The sequence below is a fragment of the Telopea speciosissima genome, chromosome 1 (genome assembly GCF_018873765.1).
Source record: "Telopea speciosissima isolate NSW1024214 ecotype Mountain lineage chromosome 1, Tspe_v1, whole genome shotgun sequence".
Taxonomy (NCBI): Eukaryota; Viridiplantae; Streptophyta; class Magnoliopsida; order Proteales; family Proteaceae; genus Telopea; species Telopea speciosissima.
This window is the reverse complement of record NC_057916.1, coordinates 80,662,441-80,687,391: the sequence shown is the minus strand read 5'-3', so window position 1 is coordinate 80,687,391 and position 24,951 is coordinate 80,662,441. Positions and strand designations below refer to the sequence as shown.

General features: G+C 37.2%; 1 protein-coding gene across 1 annotated transcript; it reads left to right on the top strand.

The window, feature by feature from the left end:
* The first annotated feature begins 5,443 nt into the window (after positions 1 to 5,443).
* On the top strand, positions 5,444 to 23,824 carry LOC122672817 (ubiquitin-conjugating enzyme E2-17 kDa). Its single transcript, XM_043870312.1, has 5 exons — positions 5,444 to 5,480; positions 5,562 to 5,640; positions 14,722 to 14,849; positions 22,304 to 22,408; positions 23,556 to 23,824. The coding sequence occupies exons 2-5, from the start codon at positions 5,571 to 5,573 to the stop codon at positions 23,697 to 23,699; spliced, it is 447 nt and encodes a 148-aa protein (XP_043726247.1). The 5' UTR covers positions 5,444 to 5,480; positions 5,562 to 5,570; the 3' UTR covers positions 23,700 to 23,824.
* The last annotated feature ends 1,127 nt before the right edge of the window (positions 23,825 to 24,951 follow it).

Below are 24,951 nucleotides of genomic sequence, written 5' to 3'. Positions count from 1 at the left end.
CGAGCTCTTGGGACTGCACTATAGTGCACTGCTAGAGGCCTGCATTGCAAAGGATTTTACTTCAGCCCAGACAACATGAATTTTATCAATTAATTCTTTTAAATTTTTTTTTGGTAAGATTCTTTTAAATTTTTTGAAAAAATCTTTTCTGGGTGGAACTTTGAACAGAAAAAGTTCAAAATGAAACCATACCGATATTGGAAACCATTACCTTTCTCTTACATTTGATCTTAAAATTTAACCCTTTTTATTGTACACCTTTCGAATTCCTTGTGAACAAGAAAGGGTGGTTGGTGAAGATTCATACAATCAGTAGTGCCAGGCTGATATTGTGTTTACAATATTTCTATACCTAGCGACTCATATGCCTTGCAACTGGATTATCACCTCGGGACCGCCCATTCTAGTTCCTCTAACAAAAGGGGGCTGAAATGACCTCTCTACCCATGCCCAAACACCCTGCCCGTGTGGGGTCCACCATCCCCCTATTAGAGGAACTGGGGAACTGGGCCGGTCAGCAAACTGGAGGTGATAATTTTCCCACAGACTAGATACCTAGATGTGCCAATTCATAAATAACAAGGACTCATAATGGCCAAAATTCTACTTTTACACATTACTACTGAAGCAATTGGTTTTAGGACTAAGTTTCCCTCCACCCATAGTAGACAGTTCACCTATCATCTTAGGGTTCACAAACTCCTCTCAGAGTTTTAATATGTTTCCAAAATGCCCTCTTGATACCCTTTCCAGCCCCGTGAGAAATGGTATCTCATGCACTGGGGTGCAGAAAAACTTGGTCCTTGGTTTTATGCACGGCTTGCTCAAATCATGTGTTTGCATGCGACTAAAAGGTTAAATCTTTTTCCTTTTTTTGATTAATCTGAAAAATCTGAAGCACAAAAACTGAATAAGAGTTTGTTTTTCATAAAAAAAAATTTGAACTAATTGACAACACATTGGAGGGTTGAGTTTTCCTTCATTCACCGAAGGCTAGAAGAAGACGGGAATGGGTATCAGGAAGGTATTTTGGAACATACTAGAACCCTAGGATGGTGGGTGAACCGTCCTCTGTTTGTATATCTATGTACTTACCTAGCTATGCATATAAGTATTACTGAACATTGTATCAATGGAACTAACAAATTGACTTTTTTATTGCAGGATCAACCTAAGATTATAGTTTTCAACATATCTGGGAATTGCGTAGCATGAAACCAAACCATTGATGAATTCAAATGTTATTTTGGGTTTTGTTCTTATAAATTAGTTTCTTTTTTCTTTTCCATTTATTCTTTATCAAATAAATTTTTAATTTTTAAGTACATATCATATACTAACTTCAATGTTTTATTAATTACTTTTTTTTTTTTTTTTTGGATGTGTTAAATAAATGTAGTCACTGTTGAGATTATTTTGTTATCAAAAACAAAAACTATGCATCATGTCAGAAATAAGCACACTATCCATTATTAATTAGAGTTCTTGTTTATTGGATGGCGCAAACCGCAAACTAAGAAGCGCTTTTTGTGCGAACCAAAATGTACTCGGAGCAAGTCTCATAGATCCAAATTTTTGTAGGCAGGTAGCATCTAGGATCCCTTGTTCACATAATCATATGTAAAATTTTAAATCAAACGGAACTTGCAAGTGGCAAAATAGACTGAAAAAGCAATCGAGAATTGTAGAAGAGTTCACAATAGTTGTTGGAGTATCTTAGATGTTATTTTTACAAATAAACATGGAGATGCATACCAATACAAATGAGGGTGTTTGATTGAATTTGATAATGAAATTCGTATCTGTTTTGACCGTGACCAACATTGGATCTAATACTTTGAATTAAAACTTTGTTTTTTTTCTTTTTTTTTCGGTAATAATATTAAAAGGAAGCAGTTTTCTGTACGGGAGTGTGGCCTATGCCAGCACTCCCATGTGTCTATCTCTCTCCTCCTTAAAACAAGGGGGAGAGATGTCTTTTCATATAGGGAGGAGAGAGATAGACTCATGGGAGTGCTGGCGTAGGCCACACTCTTGGACATAGATCTTTTTTGTTGGTCACCGAAGATAGAATAATACGATGACAAAACGTCTTTTAGATGAGTTCATCGCTAAGGGTGTGAATTGGAAAACGAAACATCTAAATCAATATATCATTTATTAATCGGTTCAGTTCTAGTTTAAAAAATATAATATTTTATTAAATGTTTAATTTCACTTTTGAACTAATTAAAACAGAATAGAATTAGTATGCACTTGAATTGATTATACATACTAAACCGATTAATCCTAGTATTCCATGTACACTCTCTAGTGTTTTTATAGTGAATATCATATACATTAATTTAAATTGTTTTTATCTATTAGGGAAAAAGAACGCTACTTGGTTGTGTGGCTCTTGCACCCAAACATAAGAGGGTGTAAAAGTACCACCCTCCTCCCATGAAATAAAAAATTGCATCTATATAGAGAAAGATCGAGAATGCTATCTAGTTGCATGCGGTGTGCAACCTCTTTCCCCATACACAAGGTCGTGCGAAATGATCCAAGAATTTTCGTCTTTCCATGAAGGCACGATGGTCATTTTGTATGGCCTTGTATTTGACACAAGTGCCGCACGTTGCACGTGACTAGATAGCGTTCTTTCTCCCTAAATTATAATATTTTTAGAAGAAAAAGAATGATGATAAGGATTGAGAGGAGGTGAAGCTTCTCTCTCCCTCTCTTTTCTATCGTACATAGGATCACCATTACTTGGCCCCAGTAAGTGAAAATAAATCTCCAAAAGATTGTTGAACGTTTTTTATTTTTTTATTTTTTTTCATTTTAATTCCGAAAGTTGATAATGGAGGAAAATTTTGATACAAGATTAGACATATAATTCTACTTTAAAATTTACTCTTTTACTTTACTTTTTATGAAAACTTTTGTGATATGTAATCCTCGAGCAAGATCTATGCATGAGTGGGTACATTTCGTTTTACCTCTTGGAAGAGTGATATGGTAGTTCTAAACATTGGATATCTAAAAAATTGTCAAGATTTTCCATATGTTAAATTTCAATCCCACACTCAATCATTACTATCATTTATCTTTGCATATAAATATCCATGTCTTTATATCACAAGAAGTTAATGAGCCTAAAAGTAAATAATTATTTTATATGTGAGGCTTAATGGGAGTGTTGTTTTTTTTTTTTTTTGGGTCTATCCTACTCAAGGGCAGATAGGTCAACTACAAGCTAAGGGGAAGGCTAAGACAAGCCCACAATCTACAACTAGGGGGGGGGGGGGACGGGAGAAAGGTGCCTTTTTTGGCACAATATGCAATCCAAGAGAATCGATCCCTTGCCCTCCTGGGGGGGGGCATGCACCAACTTGCAATGCCACCAACCAACCGAGCTAGCGGTTGTTTGCAGCTTAATGGGAGTTCAGGTTGAAATCATATAGACCACGATCAAAGTAGTTGTGAATTATTCATGTATTATTATTATTTTTTTTTTTTTGTTGTTAAAATGTAAAACGTTATCTTTGGACATAGAAGAAGAATCATGTTATACTTCGCTTATAATAGAAGGGAACTTTAACCTTAATATTAATGTATGGGAAAAAGATTCCTAAGCTGACTTTTTTTTTTTGGGGGTGTGGAGTATAATTTACTGATTCTACCAAAAAAAAAAAAAGGAGTATAATTTATTGATATTGCAAGTGTGAAGAGCTTATGGCCTTTGAAGTGCAAAGTTCATACAACCTTGGAGTGGATGGGGGCCATATTGTTTTACACGTCACCCACAGAGCCTTCCTTGTGATGAGGGAGTCAGTTACGTTGTTTCCTTTGGAATAAAAATGAAAAAACACTCTACAAGACAAGATGCTAAGGACGAGATGTCATGAATGATAGGTGTGGTAGTTTTTCGATGGTTATTAGGTCAGAAAAACTTCTTGATTATCAGTTTCCAACATAATGTCATCCAAGCATTTTGAAATTGTATGTAGAGAACCAGTTTGGATGGCCATAGCTTCTCTCATAAGGTTAGGTGAAAGAGTCATGCGTCATGATTGGTTCTCCCAGATAGCTTTTACCATTGTTACTTCAAATATTTCCTAATAAAATTTTTTTTTTAGGGAGGGGGGGAAGCGATCTCTATTAAATTAAGTGCAGCAAGGACACCAACATGAATGGAATTTTTTTTTTGGAGGAAGAGGATGTAATTTCGCATGCTCCACTCAAATTACTCCTTATCTTTTCAATGGCTAAACTCATGATCCATTCTTTGCTTTTTGTTTTCCTGCTCAAGCTTGCGGCTCCCTAAAATATATGTACCTATTTGGAAAAGGTAATCCTTGAGTCCAACTTCCTTCCAAGGTCCATGTAAAAAAGTTTAACTCTAAAAAATAATAGTTGGTGGATACTGATAAACATAGCTAGTCCACATTTGAGTGCTCTCTTCCATTTGCAAGATATCATGGACAAACTTAGACCGAGTCTAGATGACATTAGATCAGATTTTGTTCTTTTTTGACTCGACTCGGCCAATTCATTGCAGTCAAAATCTAGATTTCCAACTATTAGTTTACACTTTCTCACATTTGTTTTCTAATTTTTTTTTTCGATATACTTTTTTCTCCTTCCTCCCTCCCTCCCGATTGGAAGATCCGCCATTGCCCCCCATTTGTTGATGTGCTCGAGGATCCATTCCAAGCTAGTTGTGTGTTGATCATTCTCTCTTAACTTTAAAGCAAAAGTTTTTCCATAATCGAGGGTGAAGAGAGAATTTCTTCATCCATGATGATTTGATGATATGAATGGATTCTTCCCACTTTTATTGTTGAAGGTTCAAAATACCCTTCCTTATTCAAATCAAAAGGTTTAAATCCTGTGGCTGAAGTGATTCTCTCTCCACTATGGATGAAGGAAAACATGATCCTAACTTTAATCATACAAGTACACAACTAAGGGTGTAAATGAATAGCTGAAATCCGTTTATGTATCCGTATCCGTATCCGTTTAGCCCTATTCGAATCTGTTCGAAAGCTAAACGGATGCGGATACGAATACGGATAGGTTATAGCAACTCGAAAAGCTATATTTACATGTAAACGGATAAAATATCCGATCCGTATCTATTTAACACTATTTGAATCCGTCCGAAAGTTAATCAGATCCGGATATAGCACTATCCGAATTGAATCAAATCCGTTTATATCCCTATACGCAACCATAAACCGGTCCGGGTCTGAGGAGTTTACTGGACTAACAGGGTGCACCGGCCGGTTCTCTGCCAGTTTCAAATTTCAAAATTATTAATATATTCACAGTAGGGTCATAGAAAGCGTGGCCAATGAGGGGTTCGATTGAGTGTTCAGAAAGCAGAGTTGTTTTATAAATGTCAAGATTCCATCGGCGTCCCTCTTTCTCCAATTCCTGCAGCAACCTAAGGAAAATTTAAAAAGGAAGGGAAGGAGGATCGAAATTGTCAGGTATTCTTCGTTGTTCCATTTTTTCTTCTTCTTCTTCTTTTCTCTTTCCTCTCCAGCTGAGACGATCTGGGGTTTCCATAGGGTTTCGCGATGGCTTCCAAGCGGATCTTGAAAGAACTCAAGGATCTGCAAAAAGATCCTCCTACATCTTGCAGCGCAGGTATAATTCTTCGTCAAAAAAATTTATGGATAACCTATATCTCTTTCAATTGTTGATTCCGTGTTCTGTGGTTTTGGGTGTCTGTTTTCCGAAGCTCGATCTGGTGGCCTTTCGTCGAATTTGCGTGTTGTTGTTATCATGGCTGCTGTGTTTTTTGTTATCATCGTTATCTTCGTCGTTGTAATTTATCTTTGTTGTTTTTGTCCTATAATTATTGCGCTTAGCGACATCATGCTGGTAGTGGCTATCTCTACCTTATTGAATTGAATTTATTAAGTTAAACTACCTCATCTCTCTCTTGTTGATTCCGTGTTCTGTGGTTTAGGATGTCTGTTTTCCGAAGCTCGATCTGCTGGCCTTACGTCAAATTTGCATGGTGTTGTTATCATCATTATCTTCGTCGTTGTTATCTCTTGTTAGATAAATTAAATAACCTTATTGAATTGAGTTTATTGATTGTTTATCATCTCTCCCTGTGGTAATTCTGTCGAGTTATGTAGTCAGTGTTCTTAAAAGGGAGTCAATTACAGAGAAATTTGTACCTGATAGTATGGTCGTAGGGATTATTGAGCTGTGGTATCCATAGACCTTTAAAAAAAAAATAATTTTGATTCAAAGTATCCGTCAACTATGGTTTTGATAGAGAGCATAAGATCGGGAGGCGAGACTTTAGCTCTTTTGATGCTGCAGTAAGCGGGGGGGGGTGGGTGGGTTGAAAAGCTAGCATATACTTCCGTAACACGTGGAAAGAGGAAACAACACTATTTTGTCCACAGATTTGGAAGGTTCCATTCATTAGAGTGCGATTTGTCTTCGTGATTCTTAAATTTGTTTCCTTTCCCCTGTGCATCCTCGTTGGTAATAATTGTGAAGTCTTGATGGAGCATTGTTGTTGCATGTAGCATTTTTACCGAGATGAAACAGATTATTGCATATGATGGTCTGACTCACGCCGTTAGAATTCTTTTTCAGACTTGGGAGATGATCCTCTTTCATGAGGTTAGTTACTATATGTATGTTCTTACCCAAAAAAGAAGTTACTATGTGTATGTACAAACTGGTGGAGCTTTCTGTAAGTTGAGATTCAGGAAACTAATTATTGGATATGATGGGTTGACTTACACCCTTATCTTTCTAGTTCAGACTTGGGAGATCATCTTCTCTCATGAGGTTTGTTACTATGTGTATGTGCAAACTGGTGGAGCATTCTATAAGTAGAGATTCAGCATTTCCGTCAAACTTATGTATTGTAGAGTTCATATCAGGTTCTATCATGGTCTAGATTTTGATACAGTAACGCTTTATTGGACCAGATCGAACCTGATTGGAAGCCCAGACTGAGAACTGGGTCCAAATCTGGTTCTCTGGTTCTAGTCCAGTAGAATATTTAGGCCTTAATTTGGGATTAATATTCTAATCTTCTGTATATTTTGGTAGAGGCTAGATACTGCTTTGGGACATCTATTTAGTAGTTTCTATTTTATTGGGATTCTTGTATGTTAACAGCATTATATATGTAAGGCTTTCCATCGATTTACAGAGTAGATTTGAATGAGAGTTAAAAGCAAGGTTCTAAAACTCGGGTTTCGACCAGCCAGAAACTGAGTTCGTCTCGGTTTCGACCATATCTTAGTCGAAACCTGAAACTTTCTCCTGGCTAACTCGATCCTTGGTTTCGAGGCCTAGAAGTTGTTTTCTTGCCCTGATTCTTGTTGTGTTGCCTATTTTTGACATTTTAAATCCAATCCATGCATTAGTTTTACATAGAGAACACTAAATATAATACTTGTGGTTTTGATCCAAGTTTGATATTGTATATTGTCTTTTTGGACATGATATCGAATAAGGTTTGACCGGAACATAACACCTTCAATATAAATCAGATTTAAGCAATCTTGGATTTGTTAGAAAGCTTTGTTTTGACAACTTTCCAACAAGTCTAAGATTGCTTAAATCTGGTTTATATTGAAGGAGTTATGTACCGGTCAAACTTAATTTGGTGTGCACAAATGTTGTCAAAATCGCTCTGAATGAAAATATTTTTTAGACATCAAAACAAATGAATATTTTACCGCATTTTTGGATTTTAACAATGTTTTACCATATGGAATTTTTAGATTTGAGAAAAATCCCAGCATTAAAAAGTTGAAAATTACACCTACCGTCGAAAATCCAGTTTTTGTTCTAGAATTGGGGGGTTGACTTTTTTTCCTTTTGGAATTTTATTTTTTAACTATTTTATTGGATTCAAATAGGGGGTATTTGCTTATACAAAAACATTTACTTAAATGATATTAGGCATAAATAAGTGTTTGTCCTGGTTTTTGGCCTGGTAACTGGCATACTTAAGTATCTATACTGGTTTCGAGCCAGGTTTCTCCAAGTTTCGATGGGCATAAGTGTCGAAACTTGCGAAATTACCAACATCTCGGTCGAAACTGGTCGAAACCATTGAATTTTGGTCGAAACCCTGGATTCTTTAAAATCACCCTTCAACTTGTCTCGGAAACCTGCGAAACCAAGTTAACTTGGTGGTTTCGACAGGTTTCGGTCGAGTTCTTCTTCCATGGTTAAAAGTTTAGTTGTGTTTGAGTGTGCCTGTGTGGTCTTTGCAGCCTGTTGGCTGTGGGTTCCCTCCTCTATACCCCAATCCCTCTCATTTATTCCTCTTCAGTTCTTCTCTTCATTTCTTGCTTCTCCTTCCTTCTTCCTTGTTCATTCTTTTTTCCTCCCTGTTCTGTTCTTATGTTGTTGCAGTCCACATCTCGTTGGATTGACCCCACTAATACAGTCCCTTTAACTCTGCAGTTGGGGTATAAGGAAGCCCTCTTCTGGGCGACCAAGACCCAAGAATCTCACCCATAAAGAGATTTGACCTTTTGAAGAAACTTCCAACTAGACCTGGTTCACCTTCTGAAGCGGATCCGGGGTCCGAAAACCCTACTCGGATCGCTTATAAGCCCACCCAATTATCAAAAGTCCAAATAATAGATGGCAATGTCAATCTTGTGGTAACCAGAATTTTAAAAGGGCCCTTTATTAAGTAAAGAAGAAAGGGACGCAAAGGGAATTACTAATTATTAACTAGGGATAAACTTGGAAGCAAATATAAGGAATGGGACATGGGGGGAATAAAAGCTGAAGGAAAGAGTATACTTGGCAATAAAACAATAAATGCCAAATAAATTGGGAGAAGGAATTGTGAAGAAGGAAGAGTCATCTTCTTCCTTGAGACTTCCTCTTCAGTGGCAAAACCAGCCTAGATCTTGGGTGATCGAGCTCACCTAATCAACTTCTATTAGGTTCAAAATTTCAGGTGAAGGTTTCTACTCCAAAACCCTACGGAATGCAAGCCTTAATGGTGTCAAAGATGTGCAACTCAGAGAGAATCAAACCTCCGAAAGTGACTCTGGTGGTACCTGTAGTTCAGGTCTGAAATTTTGACTGGAATCTCAACATAAAAGAGGGCTTTTGGAATGAGATTCAAGGGCTCGAGTCGCCCTAGAGTGGACACTTCATGCCTAAAATCTTAGGCTGAAAGAACCATTATCCAGGGAGTTCGTAGGTGACTAGGTGATGAATAGAGCTGCAAGTGTCGCCCACGGCAGGACCAAAGAATGAAACAGAATTGGAAAAGGCAGAAATAAAGAAAGGGCAAGAAGAGAAGAAAAAACAGATCGACAAGGAGGGGAGAAAAGGGAGAAGAGGTCTCACAATCTGATTCGTACCATTCTGGTAACAAAACCATTCAAAACTTCCATTCCAAAATCTACTTCCATTGATGGGTTACACATATATTTATAATACCCAAAAATAAACTACTAATTACTTCCTAAAACTGAGACTAACTAAAATAGATACTCAATAAACCTCAAATTGGAGATTTCCCTCCATGTCTAATAGCTACCCAAAATAAATGATTACATATATTCCCCAAATAAATAAACCCTAAATATCCTACTGAACCAGTACAAGGTTGGGATCCGGTTCATCTTGGTTTGGATTCTCAAACGGGATTGGCCCGGCCCATGGAACAGATCCTGCATCACCTTCTACCCTTAGGTTCAGATTCAGCAAATTAAAACCTATTTTAGGGCGTTTGGGTGTTGATATATTGATTCCAGTAGGCCTTGGAGTTAACAAACTTCCCTTAAATAGTCTGGTTGATTGAATGCCAGAAGGGAGAGTTTTCCACTGGAAACGTAGTTTGTTTTACACTTCTTCTCTGGTTCTGTCTTTGGGTATCGTGAGGTTGAAGACTACCTTGTGTGGTATTTTCCTCAGTTAGACGCCGTAATTGCAGCCATTCGTCTCTCATCTGGATTCTTTCTATCTATTATCCAACACCAATTTTTTCCTTCTTTCCCAAAGTACCTCTTTCCTTCATCTTCAATCCCATTTCTATCCTTAACTTATGTAATGCCTAGTCTGCCCCTTATTAATTAGATTTCTTTTGTAACCCTGCCATATTTACCTTTAATACTTGGATTTGTTAATTGGGTGGGCCCATAAGCTATCCGAACCAGGGTTTCTGAACCCAGGATTGCATCATGATTGGCGGCCATATGTCAACTTTCAAACTTAGGTTAAAGTAGATACCCTCCTATGTGTTGTCATATTCCCTTGTATTTTTATCCCTATCCATTTCTTTTTAGAAAGGTTTCTTCGACTGGATTTTTAGAACTTAATTCTGCCACTCTACCAACTCTGTTTTGGGTGAAACTTCAGGTCCTTCTGTACATAAAATTTCAGCTCTTTCCAATCTTCTACGTGGCAGATATTTGTGCTATTTAATAGAGACCTGCTGGACTAGAAAAACTTTGTCCTGTTTATTATTATTTAATTTTTATATTATTTGACATTTATATAGCCTTTGCTAAGGACCTTTCTATCATGATCATGTCCCTTTCACAAGTCTTATGTGTTTGTAAGCGCAATTCAAATGGGATGGTATATGCTTTGATCAACATGAAAGTGTATCAAATTTTTGTTTTTGAGATGTACTTGATTTCAGTGAGACTCTCTTGTAGTTGTAGGGCTTCATTCTTATGGGCATTATGAATGAGAATAATTTTGAATATCGGTTACATCTCCTATTTGGAACATGTTTCAAATCATAAACAAAAAGTACAGATTTTGAATTTTTACCTAAATTTGATACTGGTGTTCTCTACGAGATCTAGTTTAAATATTTCCTTTCAATTTGCAATCAAATCAGATGTTAAAGGAATTTGAATTTTCACTCTCATATGAAACTTTGTTTCTGCTAATCAAATGTGTAAGTCTTTTTCAAATGCTTAGGTGAGATCCAAGACATTACGTATGCTTGGAACTTGAGCTGAAGGCCTCCATTATAGAGAGAGTAAATATCACTCTCAATTTTTAACAAATAGATGGATACATGAATTAGATGTTATATCATATATATAGATAAATGATAAAATGAGCGTGTAGAAATTAGGTGGATGCGTTTCTGAGTAAAACAAAAATTACAAACTTTAAGATATTGTATAAATTCTTAACTGTCATTGAGAATATAAGTTTTGGTTGATTAATAATTTGGATCCTCACATTTCTTGGTGGGTGGGACCGCTGAACAATACTAACTGTACCTGTGACTTAATAAGTATGATATTTAAAAAAATTATCAGATTGCCATTGAATCTTATATTTGAGTATTTCCTTGCTTGGGTGGGTCCACAAGCAACCCAATAAGGGTTATTCGAACCCGGGTTTGCATTAACATGCATAGTCTAGGTCTTGTACCAAGTATGACCTCGCATAGAGCCTATTGGAGGGCAAGGATCAGCGGATGCCATTTAGCTGAGGTTCTCCTGACTTGTTAGGTTGTGCCTATTTCCTAGTACATCCATCTTTCTTTTTTTCTGTTATTGTCCGTCTTTCATTTGTTATTTTCCATTTTTCATTTCTCATCTCATTTCCCATCCCTCTCTTCCCATCTCTTCATTCCCCTTTTTTTGTGTAGTCATTAGTTTTCCTTACTTTGTTTTGTTTGGATCCATGTAGCTGACCCCATTAAGTTGGGATAAGGCTGTGTTTTTGTTTTTGTTGTTGTTGTTGTTGTATTGGTGAATTTGTTGATATACTGGATTTTGGTCCAAGACCTAGATTAAACCTGTCATTTCCAAAATGGTTTTTAATCAGTTCCATTGTTAATAAAATTTGAATTTTCAATGTCATTTGAAACATTTTGTCCACATCAAGTTTAAACCTGTCCTTTCCATAATAGTTCTCAATCAAATCTAATGTTAAGAAAATTTGAATTTTCAATGTCATTTGAAACATTTTGTCCACCAAGAATTGTTGTGCAGAGGTGAAATCTTTGTAAATGGATGCCTCGAAAGCTATTGTACCCAATTCATAGATTTATAGTTGCAGTTGTGCACTACTCAGCCTATTGATGCTGCAGATTAGAGAAGTTAGAAGACTAAGGGGTAGTCCAAACATGACTTTGGGAAGTAGTGATTAGAAAAGATACAAATGATTTTGGGTTGATAACTAGCATGGCTTTAAATCAAGTAGAATGTTGAAAGTTGAAACAAGATTCTTGTAGCTAATCTCATTTAAGCAGGAAAAGGCTGAGTTGAGTTGTATTGCATGTTAGTGATTCTGAAAGAGATATTTTTGGTTGGTTTCCTTTTCTCTAAGATGAAAATCCTGGATGAATCCTATCTTCAACCTTGAAGAAAACGGTAGATTACGAATGGAGGTTAGGTTGCTTGTGTCTCATATTTCTGAAACCCAATTTTCTGAAGTAGATAAAATAATTGTACTAAGAAGGGTAGAGATTTTGTCTGCCAATGTTGGTAAAAATGTTCTCCTGGATTTGCATTTTTAGATAGTTGCAATGGCAAGGGATTTGTTATTTCAGATTTAATGTCTATAATCTGTAGAATTAAGGGCCATATTGGAAGTAAGAATTCTGCATTATTTCATTACTAAGTAAAACTTGCATAATAAACATATTATCATTGTTGTATATTTATTTAGTTGCTGAATACAAGATTATGTTAGAACTGAATTGTTTTTTTTTGCAAGTCAGTGTTTAGTTCGAAATTGTCTCATCAATGCCGATTGGTGGTGGTGCATATGAAGCTGTTTGTAATGATTAAATTATATTAATTTGTATATTTAATTGGGGAATGGAGAAGCTGTAGATGCATGCTAGTACTAGGGAACATTCACTTAAATAGGGTTGGTATTTGGTAATAAAATGGCAAGAACATGTTGCCTTTGTGTTAGAAGCTATGAAAGGGATGCATCATGCATCAATGAAGATAGCTACAGTGATCATAGAATGCTTATAGAAAACTATCTGCTTGAAGTCCGTGGGAAAGAATGGAAAGAAAGCCAATTGCTTTGGTTGTGTGAGAACCGATGTGTCATGATCAATGACTCACAGCAATGCTTTATAACCACTCCAAAAAAATTAATAGATTAGATGTGAAGTTAAAAACAAAATTATGACAGTATCTAAACAATGAAATCAATAACCAGAAGATATGAGAAGATAAGAGAAGAGGAATGGAAAGGGGGACTGTCCAGAGAAGAATTGATAGCTGGAAGTCCCCCCCCCCCCATGTCTTTATTTATAGAATTATAGTATTGAAATTACATAGAACCAGACTTCTTCTAGTAGAAGGAATCAGAACACTTTAAAACATCAGAACTTAATTAGAAACCTAATAGAATTTGAACTAGACTTGAACCAAAAGTCAATTTCAACTATTCCTACTAGGATACAAAGCCCTAAGACTCAATAGAGGGAAAACTCCCTCTATCGAGTGTACATTAGTTAACACTCCCCCTTAAGCTGGAGCAAACAAATCTCTCATGCTCAGCTTGACACAATTCTTACGGAACGTAGGCCCGAAGAGAGGCTTCGTAAGCATATCACCAGGCTGATTAGTAGACGAAACAAATGGAGTAACAATTAATTTCTTCATGACAGCATCTCGCATGAAGTGATAATCAACTTCAACGTGCTTGGTTTGTTCATGGAACACCGGATTACTAGCATTGTAGATAGCAGCAGCTTGGTTATCACAATACATAGTCATGGAACGAGTAGTAGGAAATCCCATCTCTTGAAGAAGATATCGTAACAACATCAATTCAGCAGCAGTATGGGCCATAGCTCTATATTCTGCTTCTGCACTGGATCTAGCATTCTATTTCTAGCCACTGTGGTCTGCTTCTTGTGGCAATTAGGCCGCTGCAGCCAAGAAACCGAGAAAACTTGAAGGCCAGTCAAACCAGAATTAGAGAGGATCAATTACTAGTTTAACTACGATACCATGTGGCAGTATCTAAACAATGAAATCAATAACCAGAAGATATGAGAAGATAAGAGAAGAGAAGAGGAATAAAAGGGTCTTCCGTCCAGAGAAGAAGAATCGATAGCTGGAAGTTCCCCCCAATGTCTTTATTTATAGTATTGAAATTACATAGAACCAGACTCCTTATAGAAAGAATCAGAACACATTAAAACATCAGAACTTAATTAGAAACCTAATAGAATTAGAACTAGACTTGAACCAAACTCAATCTCAACTATGCCTAATGCGACTAGGATACAAAGCCCTAAGACTCGATTGAGGGAAAACTCCCCCTATCGAGTGTACAGTAGTGAACAAAAATGACTCATGGCAATGTTTTATAAGCAATCCAAAAAGAGTAAAATTAAAACAAAGAACAAAGATAAAAATATACTTATACATGTAGGAAAGCGTGACCCTCGATGCACGTTTGGAATATTTGAATTCAACATGTGTTTGATATCTTTATTGAATACCACTTGTGTTTGGTTCTTATTTCAGATTATTCGTACAACATTGCTAGCTTTATATTGTAATATTTGAACATCTCCCTCATTTTACAAGTGACTAGGAAAATAGTATTAAACATCACTATTGATCTTTTGTACCAACAAACCTATCTTGTGAAACTTGAAATAATGCTCCATTTCCACCAGTAAATAGGGAAAGTTTCTGAAACATCAAATTTATTCCATTAATTATTTTATTCATCTGTCTATGTGTGCATTTTTTTTCCTTCCAGGTCCTGTGGCTGAAGACATGTTTCATTGGCAAGCAACTATCATGGGTCCCCCCGACAGTCCTTATGCAGGGGGAGTCTTTTTAGTTACTATACATTTTCCTCCAGATTATCCATTTAAACCACCAAAGGTATTGCTCCAATTCTAACAGCTCTTTAACATTTAAAATGTAGCCCTATGTCAATTACATCCTTCTTTATTTGGTGCAAATGCTTCTGAATTATTTTCTTCTAAGTTATGATGCTTAATATTTGAGGAATGAGTCTACCTGACTTCATTGAAGGCTTTTCTCTGAGTGAGGGCAATAGAAAAGTAGAAACAGATGAATAGTATAGTAAATAAGATATTGTTTTTAATGTAGATTCTAGAACACCTAAGGGTTAGGGCTTAGGATTCCATTAAAGTAGCGTTGCAGGGATGAGAACCAAAAGCTAGATTCAAGAGAAATCAGTATAACGAAATCAAGAAGACAGTTAGGGTCTAAATTCTGGTTGAGGGCTTAGTGAATAGGGGAGAGCAGCATATCAAAATCCCACATCAATACGATGATCAAATTCTGAGATCTGGGAAAATTCCGCTGAGGGTAGGATAAGAACAAGAGCAGATCCAGAATTCAAAACCAGAATAGAACAACCTGAACAAATATTTTAAGAGATCATAATATACTGGAATATCAGCAACAGGAACATAAATAAAAATCTGAAAAAAAATTTAGAAAGATAACTCGGGATTCCATAAAATGGAAAAAGTGTATCAGCACTCATACTCTTCTAGTTCGATGGAAAGATGGGGTTTTGATACCAGAAAATTTACGAGTCTTAGAAGTAATAATCAGATCAGAAATAGAAGGACAGAGCCAACATATGATACTGCAGCAATGGATTAAATAAAAAGCCAGAAACTAGAATATAATAGTGGTGTGCAGGACCTACAAAGTTCAGAACTTACTTGATTCTTCAAGTAGATAATAAGAAAAAAAAGAAAAAGATAATAATGTAGTCCTATATAGGCAAGGCCTAATAGGAGCCAGGTAAGATCAGAGTTCTGAAACTGTTTGCTAATTAGGCAGATTTGGGGCTGTTTAGGGTAAAACTAGGGTTAGGTTTAGGAATTCAGGTATGGTTTATATATGGTTTTAATATGCAGGTTTAGGGGATTAATAAGGTATAAAGAAAGTAGGGTTTGGATGAGTTTTGAAATTCTGCAATTTTGGGCAGAATTAAATTTTAGGTTAAATTAGGGTTAAAGTTAGGTTTAGGTTAGGGTTGTCTTATATAGTAATGATGGGCAGGCGTAGAAAAGTCTAATGGTATAGGTTTTATGATGTTTGAGTGAATGGAAGTAGGTTAGATGAGTTGAACAACAAGATAAGGTTATTTGAGACAATTCCTAATAGAGGTAGGAGAAGGAGATTCTAGGGTTTAGGGTGGTGGGGGTCTGATGAAACTTGGATCGAGTGTCAATAATGATTTAAGGGATGTAAGCTGAAAGTTTGGTTTGAAACTGATGGACAGATTTGAAGTTATGGAGGAATCCTAGTTAGGGTAGGAGTGAGAAGAAGAAGGTTTAAACAAAGTTCAGATTCAAACTTATTGGATTGAAGAGATCTTCAATGGCAGCAGCTTTGAAAATGAACAATGGGGTCTCCCAATCTTCACGATGCAAGGAGATAAGTAGCAGCCCTCCCGATCTTCACGATGCAAGGAGTCGATTGGAGATCCACCAATCCCTTCCACCTTGATAAACCCACAAGGATGCAACACTCTCAAGGAGCCACAGCAGCAACAAAGGCAGCAAGCATAAAGCTGAGTTTTTATTAATCAAAATTCGTATTCAATGCTGAATTCCCTTACAAACTTATATAGAAGACTCAAAAATAGACTTAGATACTAAAAAGGAAAGGCCTAATCCTATCCCTTACCTATTAGCTAACTTAAACTGACTAGGAAATTGAAATAAACTCAAATTAGAGTCATAATCCAGCCCAACTAAACAACTAAAAGAAAAACTAATAAAATCATTTAAATTGAACCATTAGTTGAACCGGTTCAATTTAAAACACCCAATAAAAAGCTAAGTATGGAAATAAAACTAAGTATGGGAGCTAATCCCGTATGCAACCTATTTACCTATATTTTAGGTTCATTAAAGTGGCCTATTACATTAGAAACCCATGGGATCAAAGGCCCAATATGTATATAACCCAATTCTAGACTTATTCCCAATGAAACAAGCCCTATTTGGTGATGAATCTGCATCAGATAAGAAGGGATAAGAAGGGGGATATGTGTTCCGGAATCATCACCTGAAACACTACCTTGTAATCACCACCAGGGAACCTTCTGAATCACCACAGCAGGAAGGTGGGCTTAAATCACCACAGAACCAGAGGCTGAAGAGGTAATCTCTTTCATAAAATTTGTGTCCATGGGTGTAACCCTTTAAAAACGTATATAGAAGACTCAAAAAAAGAAAGCACTAAACCAATCCTGATCTGATAAGGTAACTTAAACTAATTAGGAAACTGAACAAGGCCGGACTTATAGAGTCCCTAATCCAGCGAACTTCTAACTTTTAAATGACGAGAAAGTAAGAAAATAAATGGTGGCATGAACAGTAATACACAAATACTAACACTAGTGACGCAGTTGAAAGTACAATGAGCTAGATATCATTCTAGCACAGTCGAACCCATGAATCCACAAGGTAATAGAAACACTAATTCCAGTGAGGAAGAAGAGCAAATACGAGACTTTTGATTAGAAAATGTGAGGTAACCTTACAGAAGTTCCAAAGCGACCTTCAATAGGTAGGTCAACTTACAAAAGGGCACAAAATGTAAGAAAATAGGAAACTAGAAAAAACCCTAAATCACGCAACAAACTTTACAGGCCCGGAAAACCCCTTAAACGGATGATTTGGGCGACGCCACTAGTCGGACCCAAAAACAGAATTTCTGGGTTATTTTCAGTTGTAGAGCATTGGTTGACATTTCCAAATTGGGGTTGTGGCTCCTGTAACTCCACCTGAGTCAAAAGTTAAGGTCCCAGCAGTGACCCCAGGAAAATTAGTAATTTCGGCCGGACCTCGTGACCTTCTGCTGATCCAAACGATCCAAGAAGTTATCCTTGATGTCCTCTACATCAATAGGTCAGGTTAGAACTAGAAAACTGGTTCGGAATTTAACCTGACCAATCCAAACCACAAGAAAGTCTTTTCTTTCTCTTCTTTCTAGTTGAATATTGCATCAGCTTTACTTAGGGGAGGAAAAAAAGAAGTGTAATTGATTCTGACTGGGGTTCCAAAACTCTGTTTGGATCACTTATGGGCCCACCTGAATAATAGGAGACTCAAATAAAAGGAGTAGCAAAACAGTAAATAAATGGAAGTTCACACTATAAGAGAAAGTACAAAGTGGGGTGTAATGTATAAGAGGAAAGGGTAAACTTGGAAGTAAGTAAAAAAAAGGATAAATTAGAATGAGAAGGGAAGGGAGGGGCAATACTGAAACTTGAGGAGTAAAATAAGGAATGCAGAAGGAATTGTGGAGGAGGTTTGGGGGGCTGTCGTCTTCAACCTCTAGCATAAACTAGAGGCAGAACAACAACATTACTTCAAGTTGTTCAAACTCCTTCACCCTTCTTCTATTTGATCTGAGATTTTAAGCTTAGGTTGTAACCTCCAATCCACCTCAAAGCAACCTCAAAGCAAAACGGAATATCAAATCGGCTAGTGTAAGGAGGATATCTAATCTCTGAAACCAGATCCGGCAGGAGCTTTGAAGTATTTGTTTGCAGAGTTTTGGTTCACAAGCACAGAAGGCTAATGGGAGATGAGATTCCCGGGATTCGACAGTGTGATGATTGTGATTCTGACTCTAGGATCTGAGATAGAAGGAAGCCTGCCTAAAAGAGATCGAATAGGCTTTGTTGACAAACTCAATTTAGCACCGAACAAGGTCAGCCAACGGTGGGATAAATAAATAGAGAAATATGAGGAAATAATGAGAAAGGAAGAAGAAGGGGATCTCGAACAGGAAGGAGAGAGAAGAACAAGAGATGATAGAGGAGGGGATGGATCGCACAAACCACCATAGCCACACAGGCTCTTCACAAACTCACAATTTCATTTTATTAAATTTGAATCTTAATAGCATGGTTCCATGTATATAAATAAAAAAAGAAACCTATCCTAATTTGGAAACTCAAAACAATTATGGAAACTAAATCCTAGTAGCTATCTCCTAATTAAAATAAAAGGTTACTAGATAAATCTTAATAAATAAATAGATTATTAATATCCTACTAGACTCCAAAAACCAATTGGACCCTGTTCTCGGTTTGGGTTCAGGTTCGGGACGATCCATGGAAGAGCTCCTGCATCAATTCCCCCAGTGTTGAGAAGAACTCGTAACTCGACCACAAGTTATGTAAAATTGTAGATATAGAAACACACGAACGGGGGTGCTATTGAATCCTTGTCTGCATAATGTAGTCCTAGATAGGTAGGAGACCTACTAGGAGCCAGTTCAACCAGGATCTAATCTAAACAGGTCATCCGAATGGTTCAAACTTGAGTTTTAGGTCAAAATTAGGGTTAAAGTTAGGTTTAGGCTAGGGTTGTCTTATATGGTAATGGGCAGGTGTAGGGAAGTCTAATGGTAATAGGTTTTATGATGTTTGAGTGAATGGAAGTAGGTTAGGTGAATTGGGCAGCAAGATAAGGTTATTTGAGACAATTCCTAATGGAGGTAGGAGAAGGGGAAGGGGATTCTAGGGTTTAGGATGGTGGGGGTCTGATGAAACTTGGATCTAGTGTCAATAATGATGTAAGGGATGTATGCTGAAAGTTTGGTTTGAAACTGATGGACAGATTTGAAGTTATGGAGGAATCCTAGTTAGGGTAGGAGTGAGGGTATTATGGTAGATAGGGTACTGGAACTAGGGTTAAGAGATATGATTAGGTTACTAATTTCAGAATTAATGTCATGAAATCAACTACTTATTTTGAGCATGAGATCAGGATCGATTACGGTTGAATGTCAGAAACTGTGCTTTAATGGAGGTAGGGGCAAAATGGGAAATATGAGAATATATTCAAATCAGGCCACATGAATTAGGTCAAATTTGAATCACTTCCCAAATTAGGGTTAATGGAGGTATGGTGAAAATCTGAGTTCAATTGGATGGCTGGTTTGGTAGATCTCAAAAATCACCTTGTATGTTACCTTCTAGAAGGAAAAAGAATAGTTGCAGAATTTCTTACTTGTTGCAGGTCTTCAATGGAGGCAGCAGCTCTATGATAGAAGGATAGAACCACCTTCCAGCTGTAGAGGATCCTCCAGCCGTCACGGTGTAAGGAGTTGATCGGATTCCACCAATCCCTTTCCACCTTGATAGAACCACAAGGATGCACACTCACAAGGAGCAAAAGAGCAGCTATGGCAGCAAACAAAGCTTTTTCATTAATCAAATTCGTGTGCAATGCTGGCCTCCCTTACAAACTTATATTGAAGATTCAAAAATAGACTTAGACAATATCCTTAACCTATTAGGTAACTTAAACTGACTAGGAAACTGAAATAGACTCAAAATAGAGTCTTAATCTAGCCCAACTAAACAACTAAAAGAAAAACAAATAAAATCACATAAATTGAACCATTGGTTCAAACCAGATTCGGATCGGTTCAATAAAAAACATGAAAATAAACTAAGTATATGGTTAATCCCGTATGCAAACTATGTACCCATATTTTAGGCCCATTAAAGTGACCTATTACATAGAAAACCCATGGGATCAAAGGCCCAACATGTATATAACCCAACCCCAGACTTATTCCAAATAAAAGAAGCCCAGTTTGGTGATAAATCTACATCACTGCAACTTGAAGAAAATCCAAAATATGAAGTTTGGAGTTGCATCCATGGCGGGGAAATAATGGATGCACGAGTAGCCTATTTTTTTTTTGTTCTCTATTTTTGTGGTTTTATGTTTTTGATTGATTTTTGCAGTCATTTATTTGTAATTATACTTCTCCTGATGTCTTCTTAGTTTAATTGCTAAAAGCTATGGTCATTTGAGACAGGGTATTTATTTGTGTCTAACTGATTGCTGCAAAGTCCTGTAACTCTCTCATCTTCAATACTAGTTCAGCAATAAAAGAAAAATATCTTTTTGATCCACTCTTGTAAGTTTCAAAATGGTTAGAGAAAAAAAGAAAGAAATAACAAGCCCACCATACTAATTTCTTACAGCAAATATTAGCACAAACCAGGATGCTGTATATAGTTGCATTACCGCTGCATTCTGGAGTTGCCTCCCCTCTTAGGCCCTTGCATTTGCTGATTTTACTGCCCACATGTAATTCCTTTGTTGCTTCAACATAAATTAGCTCTTACCCAAGAATTAAAAAGCACCTATACTTGCCCCCTTCCATCTGCATCTTTCATTGTTGTAGACTTGTAGCTGGTGGAGAATTCACCGTCACTGTTTACAATGAATCTGTCATTGCTAGGTCTTCTAGAATTAGGGAATTGACTTCCCAAACCCACTGAAATGCTTTAATTGAATTGGGCAGATTGATGTGGAACTGAATCTAAGGTAAATTTAGTTGTTGATCAATCTACTGTAATTTCACGTACTTGACAAGTCAGCAGGTGAAGATGGGATCTGATCCCTGGACTCGTGTATGAAGGTTCTCAGGTGCAGCTATTTGCATCTATAATTCAGCTTGTTTCTGGCTACTTGAGTCCTTGGCAACTTTGCACCAGCCTGGCATTGCTTTGGGGCTCATAAGAACTATAGTCCACTCTGGCCTTATAATAAGTATTTACAGGCTTCAAGTTCCTGCCTTGGCTTTCTCTTTTTCCAAGCATAGCAAATGCACTTCTCATAAGAAGCGTGATATGATGGAGATGATCCCTTGGCCTATACTCTTTTATGTTTACATTCAAGGATGAGCTACAGCTACAATAGATATGCTCCTGTTAGTTAGGTAAAGATTCATATCAGTATATGAAAAGTCCTCTAGATCTGCTGGTATAGATCTGCCATGTGGTGGCTGGTGTTCCGATCTGACCATTGGATAAATACCAAATAGAGCAACCTTTGAACTTTGTCAAATTTCGTGGCTAATCTCTTATGGTAGCATCTAGTCATTTTTTCTCCCGTAGTTCTTTTAGCTGTCAAATTGATAGAGAGCTGATGAGGCAGTCGTAACTGTTGGATAGTAAAGAACCATGTATCAAACCTTTTCTCAAGCCATGCAAACGTTGGTCAAAATTGACTTGTCGATTGTCATATGGTAAAATGCATTGTGCTTGAAATTTACCTCAAGTTAATGTTGACAAGCTATACTGTTCACAAAATTTGAGGACTAAGTGACTAACTAAGATACCGCATGACAGATAAAAGATCTCTAGACAGGCCAGTGTAGATAACCATTTTCCTATTATTTTATATTGTATGTATAATTTCATCATTTAATTGTTTTAGCTCTATTTTTATATTATTTTATGTTATACCAAAATAAAAACAAACTAAAGTTTAATATCTATTTTTATTCACTCTGAATGGGCTGTGCAGGTTGCTTTTAGGACGAAGGTTTTCCATCCAAACATTAACAGCAATGGCAGCATTTGCCTTGACATCTTGAAGGAGCAGTGGAGTCCAGCCTTGACCATTTCTAAGGTTCTTGTCCTGTAACTTTCACATCTAACATATGGGTTGTCTGATAGATTGGTAACAATAGCAACAGTCCACCAAATGAAAAGAAAAATTTGAATCATTTGATATCCGGAGTTTTATATGTATATATAAGACAGTGCAAGACTATATTTATTTCCAGTTCAAAAATCAAGCCTTGCACCTAGGGCTGTAAACGGATCGGATTCGGCTCGGATAGTGCTATATCCGCATCCGCATCCGCATCCGATTAGCTATCGGACGGATTCGGATAGTGCTAAACGGATACGGATCGGATATTTTATCCGTTTAAATGTAAATATAGCTTTTCGGATAGCTATAGCCTATCCGTATCCGCATCCGTTTAGCTTTCGGACGGATTTGGATAGTGCTAAACGGATACGGACACGGATACGGAAACGAATTTCGGCTATTCATTTACACCCCTACTTGCACCCAAACTATCAGATTATCAAAAAAGGAAAATACTGAAAGGGTCATTTGAAAGCAAGATTTTTGTGACCTGGGTAGGGGTGACAATGGGTACTTGTTTACCTGCCTTACACATTATTAGTTTTGAGGGTTAGGAGTAAGGATTTCTTACACGCCTGGCTAAACAGATGGGGTAAGGGTAAAGGGTTCTTGCAGTCCTGTCTGTCAATATACGTGTTTAGTTTAGTGTAATTAGGCAATTTCACAAATCACAAGTGTGTAAATAAATGCACATATTTATACATTAACCCAAACCCCAGATGATATACCTCACCTTTAATTTACCCATTTCCCCGACCCAAATCCCTGAAGCCTGATCCAAATTTTATGGAAACCCCAACAGCCAAAGCCCCATTATTGAAGAATTGTTCTTTACATAATTCCTTTGCCTTAGGTGAGGCTGTTACCCAACTTTTACCCCTACCCACTGTCACTCCCTAGAGTGGTGATCTCCTTGAAGGGGATTTGCCTCGTTGTCTTGATAACCCTTTCAATAAGTGCTGTACTACTTGGGTTATGGATTAGTAATAAACAAAATCTTAGGTTTGTTTCATGTTTATTGTAGAGGGCTCATGCCTGGAAATTTGGAGTTGCAGTGATTTTGTTAAATGCAGTGAACTTTTTCTTAGCGGGTCAGAAACATTATTGTTTTCAATCTCAGGTGTTGCTCTCGATCTGCTCCCTGTTGACGGATCCAAATCCTGATGATCCTTTGGTGCCTGAGATTGCTCACATGTACAAGACAGACAGGAGCAAGTATGAGACGACTGCAAGGAGCTGGACTCAAAAGTATGCAATGGGATAGTTGTGCTGTTGGGGAAGGGTTGGTGGTGGTGTGGAGGGCGGCAATCCTTTCTTGCCGGCTTTGATCTTTCAATATTACGTATGATTGAAGTTTGATGCGTCTCTCTTCACTCCTAAACTAGGCCTTAAGAGAAAAGGTCCAATCCCGCCCTCCACTGAAAAAAAAAAAGAAGCAACGAATGGTAATTTAAATTGTTTGTATGGAATTTGATCTTTGGACTAGAAGAAATTGCTTGTTAAATATATTGTCATTGATCCTCCTCATTCCCTGTACATTAATCCCGAAGATATGTAAAAATGATTCCCAGATGCACAGGAGATACTGGGAACTTGGTTTTCCGTAGTTTGAATTTCAATCTATGTGATAATTTATTGGCTGAAAATTACTATCTTGCAGGCGAATGAATGAATGGATCTATATAATTTAAGTCCAATATTGATTCAGGAAATAGCTTCTGATAGTGTAGGTGAGCCAACAAGCTCCATTGTGTGTTGTGTCTTATGTGTAATGTTTGTATTTATTCTTGCTAGGACTGCTGGATTAAATTTTGCCACATGAAGAAGAGGATCATAGGTGGTTTCTCAAACTTGTGGTACAGTGTGAGCTGAAATTTACCCACCTGCCTCAAAAACCCAGTTGCACATCTAATAACTGAATCGGACCTGCCCTTTGGGGAATGGTTGGAAGGCGAATTGATTCTCATCCACCTCACTGTGTGAAAATTAATGAGATTAATTTCTTCATCCCATCAATTCCAGTAAGCTTGGATCAGAGGATAAGTTGCTTTCATTTATACTTTCTCCAGGTGTTCTATAGTCTGGCCAGAGTTTCAGGGATCTATCTATCTTCGGCCATTGTTCTAGGGCCAAGTGTGTTAAGTACAGGATGAACACTTCTTGGGCCCAGCCCGAGCTCTATTCATCTATTTATCTATATAAGGGAATGAATCTATGCATACATGTGCATACACGTCAAATCTTTTATTTAACTGACATAATCAAGGTTTAAAAACTTGAAATTGGGTATGGGATTGGTCTCCATCGATTCTGAATCGTCTTAGAAGATGCTGAGAATCGGTCTTACAAGTATAACACTGTTAGACTTTACATGTAGAACCTCAAACACGGTTCTCTATATACCGAGTTTAATGGAGTTATGCCATGAGGAAGAGTGATGTGGTGAAAGATTTGATGTGTATGCAGAATCGATGGAGACCGATCCTGCATATGTCTAGTGGTTAGAAGTTTATATT